Below are 27392 nucleotides of genomic sequence, written 5' to 3' on the forward strand. Positions count from 1 at the left end.
AAAAAAAGAGAGAAAACAATAAGAGAAAGAAAAGAGGAGGAACAAAAATTGGTTTTTACATTTTTTACATTTTTTTTGTCTTCTGGCTAGATCGGAGTTCTATAGACGCAAATTTACAAATTTCTATTTTTTTTGTAAGTTCTCTTTCCATTGCCGTCTTTGTGGTGTCCTCTTCATCATTCCCAAGCAAGAAATAAGTGAAATTTGGGGAGAGAGAGAGAGAGAGAGAGAGAGAGAGAGAGAGAGAGAGAGAGAGAGAGAGAGAGAGAGAGAGAGAGAGAGAGAGAGATTTTTGGGGTGTTCTGAATCGACCTCCGTTACGTTGACAAAACAAGAATTTTTTGGAATTTGTTGGAAATCGGAAGTGGGTATCGAAGGGTCGGACGTTTGGCCTCGGGTGCTGGTCTTATTCCGGGTTTCTGTGATGGTTTTCCTTTGTGGGTTGTCTTCTTTTGTCCCTTTTTTCTTGCGTTTTGATTGTTGGGTGCTCCCTGATTGATCGTTTTGTGGGGTTTGATGAAGGTGGTCGCGTTTAGTTTTTCAGATTGGTCGCTGATCGTTGTAGTTCTAGGGTTGTGGGCGGTTGTGGGCTTCTAGGATTTTTGATCCGAGGAAGTATTTTGATGAATTGGTGATGATGGTTTGTTGTTTCTTGGCGGTGGGCTTCGAGATTGGCGTATTCTTGCTGGAATTTCTGGGGGTTGGGCCGCGTTGATGTTGTCTGTGAGTATGGATGAGGATAGGGGGTTGGGGAAGAAGAGAACGAATGGGGTAGGGTTTGAGGGTGTGGGGGAGATGGAGGAGAATGAGCTTGAAGAAGGGGAGGCTTGCTCCTACCGCGATGAGAATTCCAGCGTCTATGACCCCGACGTCGATGTCGATTTGTCTTACATTGTAAGTTTGCATTTTCTCGTAGTTTCGCTGGAGGATTCCTTTTAAATTCTGTTTTTTTTTCTCCTTAATGGGTTACTTGCTCTCTTGTTATACTTGTTTTCTACGTGCGTTTCAATCGCTACTTTGGATTGTTGATGTTGGATATAGTCTCTCTGGTTGTTAGCTTTCAGTCTAGAAGAATTAATGCTGGATTACTTATCTTTGAATGTTTTAAGCTGATATTGATGGTGATCGTATTTGAATTGCGATAGTTTTATGGTATTGGTCCTAGAACTTGGGTAGCATGGAGTTTTGTGATTGCTGAACTTTTGCGGGAGACCGTGGGCAGTTCAAAACAGGGATAATGGACTTAGTTCCTTAAGATATTATGCTACACGGTTTCTTACCATCATAGTTTTTTTCTTTTTTGGTATTTTGGCCTCTCAGATATGGTAATCTGAATTGCTGAATTTCATTGGTAATGCACCCAGTCCACTTGCTTTCAGTTCGGCAAGTATTGGATGATTTCTCTTATTAGGAGCTCAAGAGTTTCTTCTCTTTTCTATTTTTTCACTTATGACTTCAATTTTCTTGTTGATCATCTCATTTGGAGATCACTGCTATTCTCTCGTTTGCAATGGGTTTAGCTCTAGCAAGATAATGGCGAGCGATGGTCGATCATGTTAGTTTCACAGTTTTTAACTTGAGGTTATTTAAATTCGTTTGAAACTTAAAACTTCTCTTTGTGCTTAGATGTACTCATTGCAGGTATCTCTGCTTCATTTGGTTTCTTGTTTATATAGTATGACTAGCTTGATGCTTTATTTTCGCTTGTCATTGTTTGAGTGTAAGTTGCGAGGTTTGGACATGGTTTCTTTTTGTTACAGGATGAAAAAATTCAAGACGTTTTGGGACATTTCCAAAAGGACTTTGAAGGGGGAGTCTCTCTAGAGAGTTTGGGTCAGTACATTTCTTTCTAGACAAATTTTCGTTGCTAATTATCATACTCTTTTTCTACTACTGTTACTATGAGACATATTCTGTGGGAATTAAAGCGAACTGCCTTTTGTTTTTTATGATGTCATCTTCATGATTGTCATCCTTGAACTTCCAGGGGCAAAATTTGGTGGCTATGGCTCATTCTTACCAACTTATCAGCGTTCTCCTTCCATTCTATCTCATTCTAGAAGTCCAGTAAGGGTTCAACATTCCAGCACACCGAGTCATGTGGACCACTCATTAGAGGTATCCATCATGAAGTGTTGACAATTACCAATCCAGAGATATTTGTTTAGTTTCTAATGGTTCTGTTTTGTTATTCGACAGAGTGCCCGTCAGAACTTCACCCATCAGGCAAATGCTTGCCTCCCTTCTAGGTCTGCTCCAGCTAGTTCACAGATCGCTACATCTGCAACTTCCCTGGATGCCTTTGCTCGGAAAGAGCTTGGGACACATATTACCATGCACAATGCTGGGGATTCCTCTCCCAAATATGAGCCTGCTGTTAAGCCTTCTAATGGAAATGGTCAGAAGTCTCTAAAAGTACGAATTAAGGTTGCTCCAGAAAATGTTTCTGCTAGGAACAATGCAGCTATTTACAGTGGCCTAGGCCTTGACATTTCTCCAACTTCGTCACTTGAAGATAGCTCAGATTACAGTGGAGATGTATCACCTGAAATTCAGGAGGCACCCGATGAATCTCCTATGACAATACTTCAAGTAAGCTTGTTTATCTGTTGCTTCAAGTGCATCTTTCCTACGAAACAAACTAAGTCTGGTTTTACCTTGATACTCTAAACAGGTTATGACGTCTTTCTCGATTCCGGGAGGGCTTTTGCTTTCACCACTTTCTGATGTTCTGTTACGCTTGATGGAAAAGGAAATGCCTCTTCACATAGAGAGTAAATCTAAAGTAATTCAAAAGAGTGGCGATGGTAATACCATTGAATATGCTGCTTCAGTAAACGACCCTCTGCCTGGGAAAGATTTGAAAGGACACAAGGGAAAGGCAATAAATGCTGTAGATAGATCTGGAAAGCATGGTGAAGTGAAGCATGTGAATGCTGCAGTTGAGGAGAAGGGCATTGTTGCCATGCTTAAGAAGCAAGTGGACATTGAGACGCCAGAGGGCAAACAACTTGTTTTCGATGCTTTGAAGCTTCCATTGCTGGCCGCCATGAAAGATGACTCTTATGAGAACTTGGATGGGCACAGTGACCTACATGCAGGAAAGGGCACATATAAGCTACCTGAACTTTATGTGGAGCAGGGAAAAAAGGTAATGCAGAGAAAAATCTTATTATCTGACCCTATAGAAGAGGAAGCAATGGAATTAACAGGTACCCTAGGTATGACTAGAGCCGATAAGGTTGGCAATGAGATGCTACCTATGAAAGGGAAGCTTACGTTGAAGACAAACTTGACAGACAAATCATGGGAAGAACAAGACGAGTTTCTTTATAAGGATGACCCGGAGCTGAGGAAGTATGCTAAAGTTAAAAGTGATGCAAGGTTTGATGCAATGAAAGATTTTATGCCGGGGAAGAAAAATAGTAGCCCTGGATTAGAGTCTCCCAAGCAAGAGATTTGTGAGAAAACTGTTGCAGGTGGAACTGGTGGGCAAAAGGCACAGAAAAGGAAGGAGCACTTGGTTACTGAAAAGAAGAAACAGAAGGACAACCAAAGTAACATAAAATCTTCTTTGGACTCATCTAAAGAAAGATCGAAGTCTACCTCTGGTTTGCTTAAACATAAGAAAAAAGACATACATGCCAGGGATAACCTTGAAAGTCAACCTGACATGATGAGATTTCAGGAGTCCAACAAGAGAACTGATAAAGATTACCACAAAGATCCAACTAGCCAAATGGAGATTGAACATGTTGGAGTCAGGGTGGATTCATTGGATACTTATGTCACAAATAAAGCCAAGGCACCAAAGAAAGAACGTGTTGAGAGGGTACCTTATCCACACATCGAAGAACAAAATGAAGGATTGGATGCAGAAAGGTTTGAAAATACATCATCATTTGGCAAAAACGGTTTGGCTGCTGCTCCTGCTGCAGCAAATGGTTTGCTGCCTGATGCAGCTGCTGTTACAGCAGTTCCAGTGGTTATAGAAGAATATTGGGTTTGTTGTGATAAGTGCCAAAAGTGGCGTCTGCATCCTTTTGGACCAGAACCTACCTGTTTGCCAAAGAAGTGGCTATGCAGCATGCAGCATTGGTTGTAAGTTTTGCCACTCATTCTGATATCTAAGATAGCGAAGCAAATTGAATGTATTTGTGTGTGCGCACACATACATGTGTGTACCATCCTATCCATTAGATCCTATTAGTTTTTTTATATTTTCTTTCAGGTTTTGTAAATCAGACACTATGTATATGATCCCATGGTTTTATTTAATGGGAAAATGTGAGATCGGGAAAATTTTGATGTATATACTTTATACAGCTTTTTAAGGGATCTTTAAAATAGTAGGCTATTTTGTGTCAAAAATTTACAAGAAAAATTTGCATTTTTTTCATGGAAATAATTAAATCCAAAGCAGGCTTCCCAGCAAACAAGTTACGATAAATACATCTATAGTTCAGATAAAGCTAAAAATGCCTGCAACTATGATTTTCTTTTTTGTGTTTAAGCAGGGCTTACTAGTAGTATGGTACTATTAGTTGTGTGTGAGGGCAAAATTGTGCTGCTGTCAACAGTATGTACAATCTAGCAAACAATACCGTGTTTTTGAATTCTTTTGGTGAACCTAGCCTTACAGATGTAAGCTACGTTGGTTTTTTAGTGTTATACATGTTTTGGATCATTCAATTGTGCCATGTAAGCTGGTTTTCCAAGTGTTTAAAAAATCAATGGTTCATAGGGCATTAAAATTTAACATCGGAGAAAAACATGTTTCTTACATCAAAATGACATTTTCCAAGATGCACAAGATGCAATCCCTAACAAACAAACCATGCTGAATGCATCTATGGGGTTAGATTGACTAGTTGATCATTCCTGACTAGATAGTATGTTACAGAAGAAGATATATACACCCTATAACCCAATATATATTTATACATATATGTATGTATATTGTGTGTGTAACATTAAAAATATAAAAATGTAATTACATATAATAATATAATATAATATTTTATTTATTTTTTATTATTTTATTTTCTTTTATTTTTGTCTAGTTCGGTTTGAACTAGACTTTTAAACTAGTCAAGATTCAACTAGATCTTGACTAGTTGTATAGTCATTGGAGCTAGTCCAACGGATATAAATAGAGCCGATGGACTAGCTCCAACAACTCGTTATTAAGAGCTCCTCCCCCACTCTCTACTTTGTATAAATATGGGTGATCCCCTCTCCTTTGTAATCAATGCTTCTTAAACATTTTCATATGAAATAAAATATTATTATTTTTATCTTTGTGTTATTCCTTTTATACCATTTTGTGGGTTATGGTTGTAGTGTCTTTAATAAACACCGATTACAAGCATTTGCGCTTTCGTGGAAGATTCTCATTTTCTTATATGGTATCAAAGCTTGGGAGCTTCTAGATCTTGGAGAGTTCCCACCTCATTATCCGTGCCGCTTTAGCAAAAGTTGATTCATCTTCTTGTTCATGATTAAAGTGTTTTTTTTTAAGAAAAGAGACATTTTGGAGGATCGTTGGCTACTCAAGATTGTGATTGTGCTCTTGTCCTTTTCTTTCTTTTTTTCTCTTTTCTCTCTTTTCTTCTTCACCCTTGTAAAAATAGATGACAATGATTAAGTCACCATGATGCCCGTCAAATTAAATGATACTAATTATGTGATATAGACTTTAATCATGAAGCATCATATTTGAGGGAAGGGGTTGTGGAGAATAGTAGACGGTTCCGATTTGGAACCCAAATTAATTCTCACAAAAATTGAAAATGAGAAAGTGATGCCTCTCATAGAAGGAGGAGAAAAAAATATAGCTTTAGCCACTTATGAGAAAAAATAGAAAGAATAGAGGATAGGGCATGCCAAAATCATGTCATGGCTAATTAATAACGTTGACATTAAAAAATGCTCTAGTTTAGCCAAAATTGAGCATGCCATGGCTAGGGAATATCTTAGAAATATGTATTTTCTTAAAGACATTGCACATGTGTGCAATTTGCAAAATAAAGTTTGGACTTTGACTAAAAAGGATAAAAGTATTAAGAAATATTATAACGAGTTGTTCGAACTTTGGGAAGAATTGGCTCTTCTTGAGCCAAAGTGGAATTGTCCTGAGATATCGAGCTTCGCCAAAAACAACTCGATATGAAACATTTTTACCCATTCATAAATGGTTTGAGGCCGAAATTTGAAACAACCAAATCCGTCCTTTTACATAGAGGAAAAGTTCTGTCTATTATTGACACCATTGAGGAGCTAACTATTGAGGAAAATAAGCTCAAGAACAATACTCCAAAGAATGAAGACGATTCCGTTTTAGTCGTATCTAGATCGAAAAATTATATGCGAGCTTATAAACCGCCTTATTTTGTTTGGCAAAATAATGATTATAATAAAAAAAAGTTATTTGCCACCATTGCCATAAACCGGGACATTATAGGCCTCAATATCCTAAATTAAATTAAAGAGAAGATAAGAAAAGAAGGTTACATTAATTGGCTTATCACAAGAATCAAATGATGAGATCAATCAAGATGTACCCGCATTCATGGCTCGGTTAATAAAAATCCTTCAACCTCTTCTCAAATGAGCATCTTCTTCAACTGAAGCCTCAACCAGAGCCACTGTCTCATCTTTCTCCGATTCAAGTAACTTTCCTTGGCTTCTTGACTCTGGTACTTCTTTTCATATAACTCCAAACGTCAAAACTTTGTCTGAATGCCTTAACAATAACTCAAGTGTGTCAAATGTTTTCACAATTGATGGTACATCTCTTGAAATAAAAAAGATACATTTTTTTGAAAATCTTTAAAAATCAAATTTTTTTATTCTAAAAGTTAGATATATTCCTAAACTAAATCTAAACCTTTTATTTGTCTCTTAAATATCTGATTATGGGTGTAACATCTTCTTTTCTCATGGTTGTTGGGTACAGGATCGCCAATCATGAAAGTTGATTGGGGAAGGCCATAGAGAATGATGATTCTATTATATGGTTTTTTTGGAATTACCCAAGAATGCCGGATCGCCACTCAGGAAAGTTGATTGGGGAAGGCCATAGAGAAGGATGATTCTATTATATAGATTTTTTGGAATTATCTAAGAATGCCTTTTGTTATAATGTTCGAAAACAAGAGTTGAATCTCTGACACAAAAGGCTTGGCGATCCTCATATATCTAAAATCCAACACTTTCTAAGTTTAAGAAAATTTTGTAATTCTGAAAGTTTTCTTTGTAAAGATTGTATTTTTGGTAAAATGAAAAGATTACCATTTTATGATAGAACTTTTGTTTCATCTAGACCACTTGAGTTAATACATTCAGATGTTTGGGGTCCTGCACAGGTCATATCAAAAGACCGATATGCATATTATGTAATTTTTCTTAATGACTTCTTTAGGCATACTTGAATTCACTTAAGCATAAATATGAGGTTTTTCATATTTTCAAACATTTCACAAAATGGCTAAAAACAAATTTCAAAATGATAGTTTCATTTTTCGCATTGATTCAGGGGAAGAATTTATGTCAAAATAATTTAAAGACTATCTCAATTTACATGGCATCACACATCAAAGATCTTGTTCACACACACCACAATAAAATGATCTGGCCGAACAAAAACATCGACACACATCATGGAAACCACTAGGACTTTATTAATAGTAAATCAAGTTCCAAAAAACATCGACACACGTCATGGAAACCACTAGGACTTTATTAATAGCAAATCAAGTTCCAAAAGAGTTTTTGGGCAGAAGCAGTCATAACTGCAACCTATCTCATTAACCAAATGCCATCTTCTTTGAAAAATATAACTCCGACTGAGAAACTTGTCAAATTATCACCTAATTACTCTAGATTAAGAGTCTTTGGCTGTAAATATTTTGTTTTCACCAATAAGAATGATAAACTCTTCATTCATGCCATTCTTTGTACCTTCTTAGGTTATGCAGATAATAAAAAAGGTTATAGGTGTTTTGATTTTAAAAATGGAAAATTGTATGTATCAAGAAATGTATTCTTCTTGGAAAATGAAAGTTTTTTTGAATTTGAAAAAACCAAGGAAGTGACCGAATATTCTTTTTTGATAGATTTGATTTTGAAATCTGATGGATGTGACCATGAATACGATTTAGACGATGACCAAGGTACTATTAATTATGAACATATTATTGCTAATGAAGAGCAAACCCATAGGAACACAAGCTTACAATATTCAAGACGTAGAGAATCCAATCTTTCATGTGCATTGGAAAAATACTCTGAAGTACAAACTAGAAGGTCATCCAGAATATCTAAACATCCCAGAAAATTTGTGTCTTACGAATCTTTTTCACTCTCACTCTAATCTCCTTGGAAACTGTGGATGCCTGCATAGATTCAACCAGAAAGTTTGGTTTATTTAGTATTAGTTGCTCTAGAATTTGTCTAGCTCATAACTTAGGTCCTGATAACCAATCGCATGGTGCCATTGTGTGTAGAGGTGAGTATCAAATCAAGCAACTCGAGTTTGACTCTTTAGTAGGGACCCCACTTGACTTGATGTCCTGAACCGAATATACCCGACCCGAATGGTTGGTGTACCCATGGGTTTGAGTCAGGTCTTGGACATTGTAAATGAAGACTTGAACCCGAATGGACCCGACCTGATTATATACCCGAACCTAAATGGTTCTCTATATTTTAAAACCAAACCGACCTCAACCCGGCCTGATAATGTACTCTAACCAGCTTTGTATCTGAATCAATTATATACCCAAACCGACCTGTACCCGACCTGATTCTATACATGAATTGACTATATGGAAGGAGTACAAGGAAATAACTATAGTAATTGGTAAATATTATGTTATATATTAAATTAGACATTTAAGGTTGATAAACTTAGAATTAATATGCATTACATTTTAGAAATCAATACTTCAATTCATTTTTTTTAAGATACTTTCCATTGTCCTCATGAAATTTCTCAGGTTGAAAGCAGAATTAGAAGCATTAGAAATGGCTAACACTTGGACCATTCAAGATATTCCACAAGGAAAGAAACCTATAAGTTGTAAGCTGGTTTATACAGTTAAAACTAAGAGTTATGGAACTCTTGAAAGATATAAAGATAGATTAGTGATCAAGGGGTATTCTCAAGAATATGACATCGATTATGAAGAAAATTTTGCTCCAGTTGCCTGGATGACTATAGTCAGGACACTGATAGCCTTAGCCTCTATTAGAAAATGACCCATATTTCAAATGGATGTCAAAAATGTTTTCCTCAATGAAAACTTAGTTGAAAAAGTTTATATGGAAGCACCTCCTGGTATTAGTATTTCTAAGGGAAAACTCATGGTTGCCAGTTGAGGAAGTGAGAGTGGGAAGCGATACGGGAAGCGGAAGCGGGAAGCGGGAAGCGAGGCACTTTCAAAATTTTAGGAAGTGGGAAGCGTGGGACGACTTAGGAGCGAATCAAGAATCGTCTCAGAAGCGACCTAGGAAGCGAAGGGGAAGGGAAAAAAGAGAAAAAAATAAAAATAAAAATAAAAAAAATGGGGGGAAGCGATAGGAAGCGCGCTTCCCATAAAAGGGAAGCATGCTCCCCCCCCCTCCCAAATGGTGCTTTTCCGTGTATTTCGGAAGTGCGTTCGCGCTTTCGAAGCGTGCTTCCCCACTTACCTAGGCGTTTCTGGTAACTCTGGTAAAACTTTTTGTTTAGAAAAAACTCTTTATGGTCTTAAACATGCACCAAAAGCCTGATACGATAAGTTTAGTCATGTTATGCTTGATATTGGATTCATAACTTGTCTACGTGACACTGCTTTGTTTATTATGATTTCTAATGCATGAATTATTATTCTTCTCCTTTATGTGGATGACGTGATCATCACCGAAGGCGACAAACAGGGAGTTGAAAACATTAAAAAGCTTTTTAAAAATCACTTTAAATCACTGATTTAGGTTTATTGAGATATTTTTTAGAAATCAAAGTTGCTTATTCTCCTCGAGGTTATTTATAATCTGAATCTAAGTTTGTTTTTTATATTGTTTTCTTGTCTGGAATTACAGATGACAAGAGAGTGGATACTCTGAAAGTTGTCAACATCAAAATGAGAATCGATGATGGAGAACCTTTTGATAATCACACTCCTTACTGACAACTTATTTGAGTACTTTCTTATATTTTCATTATTAGACCTGATATAGCACACACTGTACACACAACTAGCTAGTTTCAACACGCTCCTACTTCTGTCCACATGGAAGCAGTTTTGCGTATTGTCAGATACATTAAGTCCTCCCTTTCACGAGGCCTCTTCTTGTCTGCTTCATCTTCATTAGATTTAATTGCTTATACTGATGCTGACTGAAGATGTGATCCCAATAAAAATCACTCAACTATTGGTTTTTGTGTTTTCTTAGGTGAATCTTTGATTTCATGACGGTGTAAAAAGTAACAAGTCTCTCTTTTGTTTACTGAAGTTGAATACCGAGTTATGACCACCACGACAATGAAAGTAGTTTGACTCAGACGTCTGCTGGCTGACATGGGAGTTGAAGTGACACATGCTTCACGCATGTGCTGTGACAACAAGAGTGCAATCTATATTACCAGCAACCGAACATTTCATGAACGCACCAAACATATTGAAATGGACTGCCACTATATCAAAGAGGAGTATCTACATGGAACCATTGATCTGCCATATGTTACATCAGAATATTAATTAGCGGATTTCTTTACCAAACTTCTCGCTGCTAGTAGATATCATTTCTTTTTAAATAAAGTTTCGCTCATTATACCGTAAGTTTGAAGGAAAGTGTTAAAAATAAAAAAATGTAATTACATATAATATAATAATTTATTTATTATTTTATTTTATTTTCTTTTTGTCTAGTTCGGTTTGAACTAGACTTTTAAACTAGTCAAGATCCAACTTGATCTTGACTAGTTGTGTAGTCGTTGGAGCTAGTCCAACGGCTATAAATAGAGCCGTTGGACTAGCTCCAACGACTCTTCATGAAGAGCTCATTAAGGGCTCTTCTCCCCCACTCTCTACTTGTATAAATAGGGGTAATCCCCTCTCCTTTGTAATCAATGCTTCTTAAGCATTTTCATATGAAATAAAAGATTATTATTTTTATCTTTGTGTTATTTCTTTTATACCTTTTTGTGGGTTATGGTTGTAGTCTTTTTAATAAACACCGATTACAAGCATTCACGCTTTCGTGGAAAATTCTCATTTTCTTACATATAAAAGTGACAAATGTGTCATTACAGATTTGTTTGAGGCCAAATAAGTTTCAATGTGTCCTTGGTGTCAACTTGAACTGAAACTTTGTGGATTGCATGAATGGATTTTTTAATGGATATTAGTTTTTTTGGCACTGGAAACTTAGTCTAATTTCAATCTTTTAAGCTAGGATCAAGAATCTAGATTCCAGGCTGGGGTCTATGCTAAATTTTCACAGACACATGCACACAGACATACACACATATATGTAGGAGAATTATGTTGTATTATTTTTGGAAATTCTTTGTTGATGTTTAGTTGGTCGCTAATGCTTTTGCCATCCAGGCCTGGGCTGAACAAGTGCACTGTCAGTGAAGAAGAGTCAATGAAAGCATTCTATGCATTACACCAAATCCAGGATCATCAAAACAGTCTGCATACTCAGAATGGTGGAGCAGTATCAGGTGTGACCTTGGCAGATGGGTATCATGATGGCCAAAATAATGGATCTGCCTTGTTTAGTTCCAGTGCCATCTCAACCACCGGAAAGAAGAAACATATAGTAAAGGAGGCACATAATGGTTCAAGCTTGACAATTCCTACCTCCCTTCCAAATACCTCAAAGAAGAACCAACAGAGCTGTATCAGGAGCAGGGCTTTAAATTTTGTGAATCAATATCCTTCAGATTCAAACACATCAAACAAAGATGGGATGCAGCACATGGTTAAGGCTTATGAATGTGCTGCTGGGAAACAAAGGCATAAGCCCAAGGAGAAACATAAATCAGTGAAAAGCTACTTGAATGGAGGTACTCTTTTTCTCTTTCTCTTTTTTTTCTCCTGTACTTATTTCATATGCCTTATTTGTTTGGTTTTCATGGTTGCATTTTTCTGGTTGTGTTGTTATCATATGAGTTGTCTGTGCATCCTTGTTCGGCTAATATAGTTTCATAGAATTAGGCTACTCTTCATGTTATGTAATTTGACTGGAGGTGATTATATTGAACAAGGTGCACATTCAAAATCCATTTCTAAGAGAGAACTTCAGCAGGATAATCACAGAGTTTCAAAGAAAGTAAAGTTAGAGGGTTCCCTATGCATGGATGAAGAGTGGAATTCAAAGAATGAACTGATGGGAAAGATTTCCAGTAACGGTGTCCCAATTGAACTGACTGGCAAGAATGCTAAAAAATATAGTGACTATCATTCTTCATCAAAGGATTCCAAATGTGATACTAGGGAAAATGATAATAGTTTTGGGAAAAAGCTGAAAGACCAAGCACAGTCTTCTTTCAAAGGTGAAAATAAGCTCAAAATTGGGGCTACAAATGTACATATGTTTAATAAAAATGAAATCTCAACAAAGAAGAAAAAAATGAAAGAGTGGCGAGAGAGTCAGGAGTTCCCAGAGGATCCTGTTAACAAAGGCCATCCCTCTGATGTTAGGGGTCCAGGGAAAGAGGAATTGCACGAAACTGAACATAAAAAGGAAAAGAAAGCCAAGGCATCAAAGTCTGAGGGAAGGGAGTCAAGCACTAGTAATGCAGATGGAAGAATGGAAAAGAAAGCAAGAGTCATGCAAATTGTGCCCAATAGCAGTGGAGAAACCCCCTTGGATGGAATGGGAGAGGGTAGCAGAGGGAGGAATGAGAAGAAACATCAGCTTGGACAATTGCAACGGAATGCAGTTTCTAAGAGGATCTCAGATGGGACGAATTCCTTGAAGAAGGATATTGGATACACACAGCATTCTACTGCCACTAATTCAAGCTCCTCAAAGGTTTCTGGCTCTTGTAAGTCTAAGGCCAATCTCCAGGAGGGGAAAGGCTCTCCTGTTGAATCTGTTTCATCTTCCCCATTACGAATATCCAGTGTCGATAAATTTGCATCGAAAAAGAATTTTCCGGGGAAGGATGATGTAGCAAATGCAGATCATTTTATTGGAGGTAGTCCACGGCGATGTTCGGATGGTGGAAGCCATCGTTCTGGGATCACATTGAAGGAAAACTCATTTTTCATGGAGCATCTAATGCAGGATGGTGGCAAGGCTGCTAGATCTTCAGTTCTAGATGCACAGAGACAGGCTTGTGACAATCAAAGTGGAGATCTGAAAAAATCCAAGCATGGGATGGTTTTTAAAGCTTCTGCTGATGCATGCAAGAGCTACTTTTCTGGTGGTAATGAGAATAGCCATATTGTTAATGATATTGATGAATTGGAACAACAAAATCATTGTCTCAGCGCATTGAAGGATAAGGACAATGATTCAGAATTGAGAAATGGTTCCATTCAAGTGAAGTCAGGAAGGGGGTCCTCTTCACGATCCAGGGAGAAGCATTGGGCCACTAAATCAGATCCTGGAAAAGGTAAATCTAAGGTTTTTAATTCATTTGGTGAGGATCATGATGAATTTTATTCCACAAAGAACGCTGGTGAGATTAGTCTTCCTGCTCCTGATGGATCCCCATTTTGTGAAGAATCAAGGGGGGGAAATCTTCGATACAAGAGCAACTCTAAATTGGATAAGGATGTGAGCAACTGCCTCAAAATGAAGGGCATAGTAAAATGCTCAGGTGAAGCTAGGAGAGATATCCAGCCGCTGGCAATAAATCATGATGATTCAGATGGTCAGAGTTCTCCATCTGCTAAGCAACAAGCTGATTCCATGGTTGGAAAGTCCAAGGCAATTCGGTGCAAGGATGGGAGATCTACTTTACAACAAAACTCCCAGCAACTGTCAGCACGAGCGGATGAATTGCTATTGAGACAGCCTCTCCCAGACAGAACAGATCGTACAGACTTTGCTGCTGTCAAAGGAAAATCACAGCCACTCCCTTCATCTGTGGCAAAAAAGGAAACACAGAGAGTAACAATTTCATCTCATAAAGGAAGCAAGCTTGATGTATTTTTGGCAGATGCATCTAATGGTGATGCATCGAAGGTGATCAAACAGCACATGAAACTGGATAACCCAAATGTAATGAGTAATGGCAGCTTGAGACACCCTGCAGTTAATGACATTGTGAGCAGGGAACTTGATGTCCAAAGCCCAGTTAGGAAAGAAAATGGTCAGACTGCTTTAAAAGAAGCTAAGGATCTGAAACATTCTGCTGACCGTTTAAAGGTTTGTAACTTATTGCAAGTTTTCAACTTTATGCTATGTCTGTTCTCCTCATATTAATGTTAAAGTGCTTGAATAATGTGTTCTAGAATGGAGGTCAGGAGCTCGAAAGTACTGGCCTATACTTCCGTGCGGCCTTAAAGTTTCTTCATGGCGCTTCGCTCTTGGAACCTAATGATAATGAAGGTGTAAAGCAAGGGGATAATCATTCAATGCATGTCTACATTGATACTGCAAAGTTGTGCGAGTAAGTTATTCCCAAAAGTGACAATTTCTTAATCTATTCCGATACAGCAAAACATTATCATTTTATTCATTTTATTATTCTCAAATACAAGAGATGGAAGGATGCGAAATATGGACTATGGTACGACTTGAAGTGTCATATTTGCAAATTTGGCCTTTTTGCTCTTTGTGCTTTTTCCATATGGTGCAAGACCACTGATAATTATTTATGATTCTACTTGTGGTTTCATCTTGTACCTTACTGGAGTTCCTTTTTCCTTTAAGACACTTGGAGACCATGTAGCAGACAAGGGCTTGATATAACCAACCAGACGTTGAAAGTTTGAATAGACATCTAAAGCGTTTTTGCTTGTCATGGACGAAGTTTCCATGGCAGCACCTGCCGCTAGGCGTGGGCATTGGGCTGGCCCGGCATTTAAAACTCGGCCCATCAAGTTTTAAGTGCGGCCCAGCCCATTGGCCCAATCGGCCAATGTTCAATGGGTTGGTCCAGCTCGACCCAAACCCATTTGTAGGTTATTTTCGAATTAAGTTCATAAATTAATTTCTATAATACCAAAAGTAATGAATTAAAAAATTAATGCACCCATCTAATTATCTTTTTATTTCCCATATAATCAATGCAACTAATTTGGTAAATAGTAATAATTACCAAGTTACTATGCAACCAGCTACTAAAAAATTAATAAGGTAGCTTAGGCCCTTTGGGTCGGCCCGGTAGCTAACGGGTCAGGGCCTAAAACCTTGACCAAAACCTGGCCCATGGTGAGCCGGGTCGCCTGGCCCTTTGTCGACCCCTGCCTGTCACAACACCTTCCGCCAAAAATGAATCGGACCCCCCCCCCCCCTTGGGAACTGAATCCGTGGAAAGGGGGGTCCAGCATGTAAAATGAGAGCTGCTTTCGGAAAGAAGCTCCCCTGTTTGTGTTGCATTGTGGGGCCCGTGGAAATGGCACAGGCACCTATGCATTCCTGTAGACCCCCCCCCCCCCCCCCCTTTTCTGTGACATGCAAACAGGCCCCTAGTCTCAAATTCAAACTTGAGACAGTAATATAATTTAAGGATAGCTGAGTTGTCTATAACACAATGCCCCTAAAACATCCGTGCATGAATGTGGACTTATTCATAACTTCCAACTAGACATGCAACAAGAGATGCATTTTCTTTCCATTGAAAATCTATCTTCTGCATTCCAACTTTTTGTGCCAAACCTGTTTCAGTGAATTTCATGACATCTTTGTTGCAGTTCTCTCCTTTCCCTTCCCCATCTAAGTTACCCTGAAATTACTAGGTATGTTTGTGGAGTTTTTGCCTTGCCAAGAAGGGCACAAATGTCATGGTTTGGTTACCAAGAACTTCATATCTTGATAATAATTGTGTAAATTGTTCTTGAGAGGAATGATTGTTACACTAGAAGAACAATGCACGCTTATATGGGTGCGAAAGTGAGGAAATTTGATTATGCATATGCTAGGTGTCTTGTGTTGTGTCTAAAATGATGTATTGAAGCAAAAAACCAATTGTGAAAGAAGAGTTGATGTTGTTATTTGTTAGTTCATTCAATATTTCCCTTCTAGATACTTCTTTGTGATGTTTGGACATTAGTTTTGATGTTTCTCTCTGGCTGTATTCTCCACACGTTCTTGTATCTACTATTTCTAGAATTCGTTCATCCTACTGCCATATATAGTTGTTAGAAAGAAGTGCTTAAAATATACTTGCCAATTTCGCCTTGATTATTACTGAAAAGGCTACATGTCGCAACCTGTTATTTGTGGTTTATGCTGATGAATGGTGCAAGAGTTACTAGTGTTGTTTATGGTCATAATTGTTATCATCTGTATTGTTTTATGCTAATCCTGTATTCTATTGGATAAATAGGTTTTGTGCTCATGCGTACGAGAGACACAAGGATATGGCTGCTGCAGCACTGGCATACAAATGCATGGAAGTGGCTTATATGAGGGTTATGTTCATAAAACACTTGTATGCAAACAGAGTTCGCCATGACTTGCTGTGTGCATTGCCCAACCTTCCTGGTAAGGAAGAAACTTGGCTTGCTTTTGGAAGCGATATTTCAAGTGAAACTTGTATGCAAAATATCTAGTTTGCTTGATTTTAGAGGGTTAATCCACAGAAAAAGAGTTGTCACTGGCAGCTTGCATGGCAGTTGTAGGTGTTAAATTATGTATATATATATATATACATATACTTATATATATACATATATATATATATATATATATATATATATATATATATATATATATATATATATATATATATATATATATATTTTGTTTTCTTATTCTCCAAATACCCAATAGGGGTATTTTGGTAAATCCTCATGTAAACTCTCCCCTCTCTCTTTTCTCTCCTTTTTTACTTTTTCCTTTTCTTTTTTCTTTTTTTTTCTTTTACCTTTTGTAAGGCCACAAGGGGCCCCACCCTTCTTGTCGTTGGGGCCCCAACGACTAGATGTGAGCCCCCTTGTGGTCCCTTCTTCTTGGCTTCCTCCTCTATAAATAGAAGAGGCCTTCCCTTGTATGTGTATTTGGGTTTTTTACCCTCTTCTTTCTTTCTTCAATAATATCCAACTTATGACTTTAAGTCATTTCTCCTTTTGTGGGTTTTTTGTATACACTTTTAGTGTTTGTGTTCTTGGCTCTTGTGATCACTCTTAAATAGTGTTTTGCTTTATTGGTGCTTCCGCCCCTCTTCATTTCATGGTATCAGAGCCAGGTTGGTGTTCGAGCTTCTCTTTTTTGTCTTGGGATGTGTGCCTCTCATGCTCTTGAAAAAAGAAAGACTATTCGGTACCTATGAAGCACGAATCTAAAGTGGAGCTCTCTTTTAAGCTCAATGGATCCAATTATCTTATGTGGGCCTCCGATATGAAAAATCATCTAAGAGGTAAGAAACTTTGGGGTTTTGTTACGGGAACTACTCCCGAACTTTCTCTTGTTCTCACTAAAATTGAAAGTGGCCGTGGTTGGAGAAAATTCTCCAAAGAAGGAAGAAGAAAGTGTCAAAGAAGGAGATATCAAAGAAACTCTTAACCATATCTCCGAAGTTCTCCAACATCTTCTCAAGACTTCTTCATCTTCAACCTCAGGAGCCGCCATCGCCTATTCTTCATCACCTCCAGGTATGTGGATACTAGACTCCGATGCTTCTTTTCATATGACATCTCATAAAAACTCTCTTTCTAATGTTTTTTCCGAACCCATATCTTCTTATGTTTCAACGACCGATGGAACATCTTTAAAAATTGAAAGTATTGGAACACTTGATTTTAAAACTTCTTAAAACTTTTTCGTTCCTAAAGTAAGAGTTGTTCCAAAAATTAATCTAAATCTTTTTTCCGTTTCCCAAATCACCGATCATGGATGCCAAGTCTCTTTTTCACCTAAAGATTGCACTGTGCAGGATCTCCAGTCAGGGAAGCTGATTGGGCAAGGCCATATAAGGGGTGATCTTTATTTTATGGACTTTTTGACTCTTCCACCAAAGTCCTTTTGCAATCTTATAAAGGACAAAAGTATTGGAATTTGGCATGAGAGACTTGGTCATCCAAATTTTGTAAAGATGTATCTTTTTCCTTTTTTGAACAATACTTGTAAAGACAAACACATGACTTGTAAAGATTGCATTTTTGGGAAATCTAAAGCTATTCCATTCCCTCAAAGAAATTATTTCACCACTCGACCTTTTGAACTTGTTCATACCATGGTTGCCAGTTGAGGAAGCGGGAGCGGGAAGCGATACGGGAAGCGGGAGCGGGAAGCGAGGCACTTTCAAAATTTTAGGAAGCGGGGAAGCGTGGGACCACTTAGGAGCGATTCGGGAAGCGTCTCGGAAGCGACCTAGGAAGCGACCCAGGAAGCGTCTCGGAAGCGAGGGGGAAGCGAAAAAAAAAAAATAAAATAAAAAATACAAAAAATTTGAAAAAACAGAGGAAGCGAGGGGGAAGCGTGGGGGAAGCGTGGGGGAAGCGAGGGGGAAGCGTGGGGGAAGCGTTGGGGAAGCGTGGGGGAAGCGCGCTTCCCATTAAAGGGAAGCGCGTCCCCCATTAAAGGGAAACACGTCCCCCATTAAAGGGAAGCGCGCTTCCCAAAAAAGGGGGACGCTTCCCCCCACGCTTCGGAAGCGCGACGTTTCGCGCTTCCGAAGCGCGCTTCGGGGAAGCGCGCTTCCCCTTTTAGCTAGGCGCTTCCGGTAACTCTGGTTCATACCGATGTATGAGGACCTTCCCCTGTTTTATCCAAAGGAGGATTTTCGTACTATGTGGTCTTTATTGATGACTTCACTCGATTTACATGGATTTACTTCTTAAGTCGCAAATCCGAAGTTTTCTTCTTCTTTAAAGAATTTCATGCAATGGTTAAAAATCAATTTTTAGGAAATCTATCAATTCTTAGATCTGATTCGGAAGGCGAATACATGTCCAATGAATTTTAAATCTATTTGAAAGAAAATGGAATTTGTCATTAACGTTCTTGTCCAAATACTCCGCAACAAAATGGTCTTGCGGAAAGAAAGCATAGACATATAATAGAAACCAGAAGAACTTTATTAATTTCAAAAAATATTCCAAAATCCTTTTGGGCCGAAGCGGTTCTAACCTCAACATATTTTATTAATAGAACCCCTTCATCTTCTTTGAAAAATCTTTCTCCATTTGAAAAACTTTACAATATGTTTCCCGATTATAAAAGACTAAGAATTTTCGGATGTAAATGCTTTGTTCTAACTCACAAAAATGATAAACTTTCTCCTAGGGCAATTGAATGTATTTTCTTATGATATGACGAAAAACAAAAAGGTTATCGATGTTTTGACATACTAAAAAACAAACTTTATATCTCAAAAGATGTCATATTCCTAGAAGAAGAAAATGGTTTTTCGCATAAACCAAATGAAAATATTGACTATTCTTTTTTATTTGACTTGTTACCTCAAGAAAACATCATAGATGGTCATGTTGAATCTAGTGAATCTCTTATAGAAGATCATTTTGAACCTCCAAATGATGACCAAAGTTTAGAAGAAAATGTACCAAGACAAACACAAGTCTACTCTAGAAGGAATGAAACTAATCCACCTTGTGCCCTTGAAAAATTCTCTCAAAATGAGTCGATTGAGGAATCCTCTCAAAGAAGATCAAATCGTATTTCTAAAATACCAAATAAATTTGTATCTTATGATTCTTTCTCTCCAAATTTTTGAGCATGTCTGCTAGCTCTTCACTCATTTCATGAACCATCTCGTTATAATGATGCTAAACAATATGCTCATTGGAATGAAGCAATGAAACTGGAACTTAAATGCACTTAAAAGGGCACAAACTTGGGAAATCATTGATCCACCCAATGACAAGAAACTCGTTGGATGCAGATGGGTTTTTAAAGTAAAAACTAATAGTGATGGCTCATTAGAAAGATACAAGGCTAGATTAGTGGCCAAAGGATATGCCCAAGAGTATGAGGTAGATTATGATGAAACTTTTGCCCCAATTGCTCGAATGACTAGTGTTCGAACTCTTATTGCAATAGCCTCTATTAAAAAATGGCCAATTTTTCAACTTGATGTAAAAAATGTCTTTTTAAATGGAAATTTAAATGAAGAAAGTTTATATGGAACCACCTCCGGGTATGAATTTAAATGAAAAAAATTTAAAATTAGAAAAGACCTTATATGGACTTAAGCAAGCTCCTAAAGCTTGGTATGACAAGTTTAGTAATGTATTTAATCAATTTAGGATTTACTTCTTGCTATACTGACACTGCTCTTTTTGTTAAAAAGACAGGTGCTTTCATTGTTATTCTTCTGTTGTATGTTGATGATATGATCATCACTGGGAGTGACAAAAATGGAGTAAATGATGTGAAGTCTATGTTAAAAGAAACTTTTGATATGTCTGACCTTGGATACTTGAGATATTTTTTAGGAATTGAAGTGGCTTACTCCTCGCGAGGATACATCCTATCTCAAATGAAATTAGTTGCAGACATTTTGTACCAAGTCAGAAATATTTGATGAAAAGAAAGTTGAGACTCCTGAAGTCATTAATGCAAAATTGAGACTTGAGGATGGTGTTCTTCTTGAGGATCCAACCCCCTACCGTCAATTAATTGGATCTCTCACCTATTTATCCATCACCCGTTTAGATATAACTCATGCGGTTCATGCTGCAAGCCAGTTTCAGCATGCACCTACTTCAGTTCATATGGCGGCCGTAATGAGAATTGTGCGATACATAAAAAATACCATCTCCAAGGGACTCTTCTTATCCTCTTTCTCATCCCTTGAATTAACTGCTTTTACTGATGCTGACTGGGGAGGAAATCTCAATGATCGTATCTCTACTACTGGTCTTTGCATTTTTTTAGATGAATCTCTCATTTCGTGGAGATGCAAGAAGCAACAGAAGGTCTCACTATCATCCACTGAAGCTGAATATCGGGTCATGACAATGACAACTATGGAAATCATATGGCTCAGAAGTCTCGTTGGTGACATGGGCGTCCTCATTTCCTCTCCCACCAAGCTCTGCTATGATAACAAAAGTGTGATATACATTGCAAGCAATCATACTTTTCACGAGCGGACCAAGCATATCGAAATGGATTGCCATTATGTTCGAGACGAATATCTCAGGGGAACTATCACATTACCATATGTTACTTCAGAATATCAACTGGTTGACTTCTTCACCAAAGTGCTCCCAACTCCACGATTTATGTTTCTTCGTAGCAAACTTTCGGTCTTCTCCCCGTAAAGGTTGAGGGGGCATGTTAAATTATGTATATATAAATATATATATACATATACTTATATATATGCATATACTTATATATATACATACATATATATATATATATATAAGTATATATATATAAGTATATATATACATATTTCTTTTTTGTTTTCTTATTCTCCAAATACCCAATAGGGGTATTTTGATAAATCCTCATGTAAACTCTCCCCTCTCTCTTTTCTCTCCTTTTTTACTTTTTCCTTTTCTTTTTTTTCTTTTACCTTTTGTAAGACCACAAGGGGCCCCACCCTTCTTGTCGTTGGGGCCCCAACAGTCATATTTATGACCGTTGGGGCTCCCAACGACTAGATGGGAGCCCCCTTGTGGTCCCTTCTTCTTGGCTTCCTCCTCTATAAATAGAGGAGGCCTTCCCTTGTATGTGCATTTGGGTTTTTTACCCTCTTCTTTCTTTCTTCAATAATATCCAACTTATGACTTTAAGTCATTTATCCTTTTGTGGGTTTTTTGTATACACTTTTAGTGTTTGTGTTCTTGGCTCTTGTGATCACTCTTAAAGAGTGTTTTGCTTTATTGGTGCTTCCGCCCCTCTTCTTTTCAGTAGGCTCCCTAGAAAGTTGCTAGATGTTGGTCTTTGCCTTGTTTGCCTTTCACAAGTCATGTATATAATAAATTTTTTTACTCCTGGTCAACTGCTTAGAGATTTTATGGTATGAGACAATGGGACCAAAGTTATTGGTGCTTTTTGGAGCATCAGTTCTGTCTGTTTTATATCAGACACTCTTTGGTTTAGCCCTAGTATTATATGTATGTGATAGGTTAACATTTATGTTATCATAGTTGTACCTACAACCTTTGTGGATCAGAGTAAAACTTTGTTGGGGTTGGCAGTGTCAGCAGTTTTGGTGGTTGGGTTGTCAGGATCTGTAGAACTTGTAATTCTCTTTTTTTTGCTGATTGTGTAAATTTTCTCTTTATATTACACGCACATGCACACACACACTGACATTGGTTTTTCCTTTGGATGTGAATGCTGCTCTTCTCCAGGTGAATCACCCTCATCTTCTGCTTCAGATGTTGATAGTTTGAATAATCCTGGGATGTTAGAGAAGGCTCTTCCAGTGAAGAGAGTTGGTTCTTCTCAAAGACCAAGCAGCCTTGTTATAAGTGGCCGCATTAGCCATGGCTTTGACTGGTTACTCAACTTTGTAAGTTGTTCCCTGTGGATCATGTGTTACTTTATATAGGTTGGACACAAAATATGCTGTTAGTGTCATACTGTCTGATGTGGTAATTGATGTTTGGAATGCACTAGAAATAACTTCAGGTGAGTGAGACCTTTAAAGTTTAAACAAAATGGTAAAAAATTTTGCATCATTGTATGGTTTTACCTTCTACTGCAAGTTTCGTCTCTAAATGAAGAATTTGCCTAGTATGATGTTCCTTTCATACAAGCAGAAGCCCAAGGCTTCTTTGCATCTTTTAGGTAATGATATCATTTTATTTTATTTCTATCCACTTCTTTTTCTTGTTATAATTTATGTCCTGGATTGTCACTTTGGAGCATAGTCACAGATATCCCTGATGCATTGAAAATATTGGCTAGATATATAGCTTCTTTTTGGGTAAAACAATTTAAAAGGAAAAAATTCATGATATTATCATGATAATTTCACGATAATCTTGTGATATTTTCAATTACTTTTACTTTTACTTTTTTATTTCTTGTCTATAATCTATATCATAAATATGTTTTTCCTAATTTTCTTCTTTTATTTTTTATTATTTATTTTATTATGTGTCTGAACATGCTATTTTCTTGCTTGTTTATGCTATTTTTATATATTTTTTTAACTGATAGCACTGAGATTTTCTTGAGGTTTATCAACTGAACCTATATTATCGCCAAAATTTGCCTTGCATATTGTGACTCTGCTTAGGTGTTCAAACTAGAGGAAACCCTCATGACAAAGCAGTCTTGTTTTTCTTTTCTGCTACTATTATTTTCTTGAATTAGCTTTTCCACAATTTTTGCTTATTTTGAATTATCTTTTGGTTTGTTCATTTTGAACAAGCGCATGTTGCATAGAACTTAGCAAAACCTAAGAGTTGTTACTGAAAAAACTTATTCTGCTAGTTAGTGCAACCCATGGCCCATTCTAGTCTTTTTTATATATTGTTTTCGAGTAGCGATTCTTGTCACTATCATCTTCATTTTCAGAGAGCCCCATATTGCACCTATTTGTTATCTTAGCAAATTACTATACGACAAAGTCAAGTGAAGCCTTTTTTTTTCACACCAAATGACCAGTGACACTGCATCTGAGTTTTGGGCCACATGGTTTGTACAGTGTTTTCATCTGTAAGAATCCATTGGGCTTGTGCACACGTAGTCATGCACACACGCGCCCACACACACACACACACTACATCAGACTTTTCCCCCTCCATTTGGTTCCAAGCCTAAAGATCCTATGTCAAGTTGCTCAGTGTTCACGATATGGTGGCACCTTGAGGTTCAGTTGAAACTTTGTTAGGGAGGGAGGGAGGGGGGAGTTATGATATTATGGTGACATCTTGGGGTCTGGTTGAAACTTCATTAGGAAGGGAATGTGATATGGTGGCATCTTGAGGTTCAGAATGTAGCACCTCCAAAGGGCACCACAAAACCTCCATTTATAGGAACATGGTCATCTGGGTTATGCATGTGACATTGTCATGGTAACAATTAACAATTCCTAAATGAATCTGAGCATGATGGACATTGTTGTGAACTATGTCACAAGGACATCGACATGGATGTAGATTTGACATAAGTTCGAGATACAAGTACGCATTTCTTCTGAAAACTAGTTCACGTGGGCAGTTTTTCTTATTTTTAATTGATAAAATAACATATTTGTTTATATTTTTAAAAGTTCATTAACTATTAAAATATTAAATAATATAAAATAATAAAATAATATTGGGCATGCCACGAAGTGTCACGTGGTGTGCCCACATGTCATGTTGTGTCGCTTAGACACGGGACCCAAAATGCCATGTCCCTTTGACAGAGGTTATCAATCAAAACGGAGCATCATTATCCATGCAAGCTAGTGACTGATGATCCATATGAAGTGAAATATTGTAATTGTTACAAATATGCTTAAATTTTTTTTGCCCAACATTGAGAGCAATTGGATGCAAACACGATCTTCTGCTCTTATTAAACAATCCACTTCTTTTAAGAGAGCCATGAGAGAAAATCAAAATTCTTATCCACGATTTTTCAGTTTACTCCCTAGAATCAATTTATCTTCATTTGACCAAAACACTGTGACGGTTCTGTCAGGCTTGGTCATGCCTAGCCTAATATGGTCTTGAGTACTTGTTTAGGTTATTGTTTGATGGACTGAAATTACATTTTATATCTGATATATTTCCTAGATGTATTATTTGGCATGCTATGAGCATTAACAGTGATTTCGTCTTCATCCATATTGTAAGATGCCTCCCCCTCTTTTGTAGGCAAACGATGTGCACTTAGCAATGGATGCTTTAAGGAGATCACACAATGCATTCACTGCTGCTAATGGAAGTTTGGAAGACACTCAGTATGGACCTAAAGGCATCTCCTCTGTAAGGAGAGTTATCGATTTTAGCTTCCACGATGTGGAGGGATTACTGCATATAGTACGTTTGGCGATGGAGGAAATTAGTCGCTAATTGTACAGTGAGGATGGTGCTTCGGTTTGTGAATACATTTCTCCCTGGCTTATTCCTGATATAAGCAAATCAAAGGCTCACATGAAGGCCCTTTTCACTTGGTTGCCAAATTCCTTGTCTGGCCTAATTATTTGCAATTGGCCCTCATATCTGAGTAGATGCATTAGTGCAGTGTCTATTGCAGGCTTTCAGAATGCAATGCCTCCTAAGTGCTTCAGAATGTTGATCTGGGTCCATGCTTGGTGAAAAGAATGTGATGATGAAATTTGGTTGAGAATAGAAATTTGAGCTCCAAGAGCCTATTTAGCCAGAGTACATACTATACACAGAAGATAGAAAAGCCTATTTTGAGTGGGTTCGGTGCTGAGGTTTTTAAAGTTCTAGCGAGAAAAAAATTGTTTTGAGTTTTCTTTATCCCACAATTTTGTTATGGTGATGGGAAAAGAAAAAAACAAGTTCAGGAAATTGCAGGAACATGTTGTACATAAGATCAGATAAACGTTGCACTAAGTTTGGTCCATGGTGCCGAAACTTCATTGTTTGGGCTGGCATTGAATCGAGAAAAGATATGATGGTGCATCCTAGTATGTGCATGAGTCTTCAATACGTGAGATGTAATTCTTTGGCTTTTTTATTCGTAAAGATAACTTTTTCAAACTTGCTATAGGTTGTCTCTCATGCCTTCCTGTTTTATTGGTCTGGATTTTGCCGCATTAATTGGCCAAGAATCGGAAGTGAAGAAGATCTGACGGTTACAAAGTAACCAACGTTCCTTTGATGATGTTCTGCAATTCTTAGAGCAAAAAAAGTGTGTACATTTTCGTTTGCTGATTTTCTTTGTTATCTCATGCAGCTGTTGACTCGGTGCTTGAAGAATCGATGTTTTTTTTTTGAGTTTCAGGATCAGGTTTGTTTAATTATGTAAAGTACTAATTCATTGGAAATCAGAGTGCTGTTAATTGGGCCTCGTTGTATCAACAATCGTGCAGAACCGAATATTCTAACAGGTAAAGCCTTGTTTCGATATGCTTCTAAGATGGAAAGTAACATATTTGATTGTTAATTAACTAGTCACTGATATTGCTGATATTTTGAAAATGTCGTGATATGTTATTGCCATTTTCAAGTTAACCAATAATATCGGCAAAATATCGCTAGAATACAAAATATTGTGATAATTTTGAAAAAATCTTATTTTAATATATTTTAAGCTTAGTATGTTTTTGTTTGTTTTGTATTTTTAAAACTTTTAAAACTTGTTTGTTTATATTTGCAAGAAAATAATGAAGTAACTTATTATTTCCTTATTTTTCTTATTATTTATATTTTTCATTTTTTATAACTTTTTACAATTATCTGAAAAAAACCCATTTTTTGAAAAAACTCCTAGAAAAACGATTGCCAAGAAATTGCCGAGAACAGTACTGGTGACCATGCAATTAACATGCAGTGCAGCCATTCTTAAATAAATCCATGCATATATTGGTACCGCCATACGTGCATGTGTCCATCTGCGTAGTGACGGAGGATAACAAGTAAACGTGATATTTCTTTCAGGTCAGAGAACAGGTTCTGGAGGTGATCAATTTGCAGCAGATGGCAATGGTGCCGCTAACCGATGTTTTTTTGGTAGAGTACATGGTAGAGATCAAGAAGTTTGACAGCTAATGTATCATGGCATAATCATTTTTATTCTTTTTCCAATAAATGTTCTAGCATTAATCAGTGATTATGAGTGGTTCTCTCTCTCTCTCTCTCTCTCTCTCTCTCTCTCTCTCTCTCTAGGTTTGAATAATATGCCATAACCACATCAACTATGGCATTGTTTTCCTTGAACCCCTATGGTAGAGAAGCTAGACTTGATAAACTTGTATTAAAAGCATTGTTATGTACACATGATGCGCTGTTTTGCAATGTCCGGAATAAAAGGAAACTTTTAAACGGTCTCTTAAGTTTTCAACATAATTTAAAAATGCACCCATCTTTTTGAAAATTTCCAAAACCACACATAAACTTTGTTGTTATAGTTAATTAAAAATTCATGGTCAGTTTTAACATTTAATCAACTTCACAACTTGGCAAAAAATCTATGGAAAATGAACGTATTGTCCTCTAAAAATGGTGCCTTCTAGAAAAACCCACAAATATGTCAGAATTCTTTGTATGTTCAAATTATTGATTCATGACTTATTTAAGACTGTTTTACTCTTTACAAATCTCTTGCAGTTTGTTTGTGAACCTTCAAATATGGTTAAAATAAAACTAAAGAGATTCATATAATATTTATGG

General features: G+C 37.2%; 1 protein-coding gene across 8 annotated transcripts; it reads left to right on the forward strand.

The window, feature by feature from the left end:
- On the forward strand, window positions 1-26849 carry LOC149846192 (cysteine-tryptophan domain-containing zinc finger protein 7-like). 8 transcript variants are annotated; one of them, XR_016430261.1, is made up of 14 exons: window positions 1-894; window positions 1761-1833; window positions 1988-2118; window positions 2200-2592; window positions 2675-4101; window positions 11595-12058; window positions 12260-14373; window positions 14460-14617; window positions 16499-16656; window positions 22443-22603; window positions 24906-25687; window positions 25771-25911; window positions 26005-26110; window positions 26661-26849. XR_016430261.1 is itself a non-coding variant. In XM_089996236.1 (12 exons), the coding sequence occupies exons 1-12, from the start codon at window positions 715-717 to the stop codon at window positions 25961-25963; spliced, it is 5358 nt and encodes a 1785-aa protein (XP_089852362.1). In that variant the 5' UTR covers window positions 1-714; the 3' UTR covers window positions 25964-26095. The 8 variants fall into 8 exon arrangements, 4 of the variants coding, with proteins under 4 accessions (XP_089852362.1, XP_089852360.1, XP_089852361.1 ...); XR_016430262.1 differs by lacking the exon at window positions 24906-25687; XR_016430263.1 differs by lacking the exons at window positions 24906-25687; window positions 25771-25911 and having other exon boundaries at window positions 25957-26110.
- The last annotated feature ends 543 nt before the right edge of the window (window positions 26850-27392 follow it).

This window comes from Nuphar pumila, chromosome 2, assembly GCF_984573655.1.
Source record: "Nuphar pumila chromosome 2, dmNupPumi1.hap1.1, whole genome shotgun sequence".
NCBI lineage: Eukaryota > Viridiplantae > Streptophyta > Magnoliopsida > Nymphaeales > Nymphaeaceae > Nuphar > Nuphar pumila.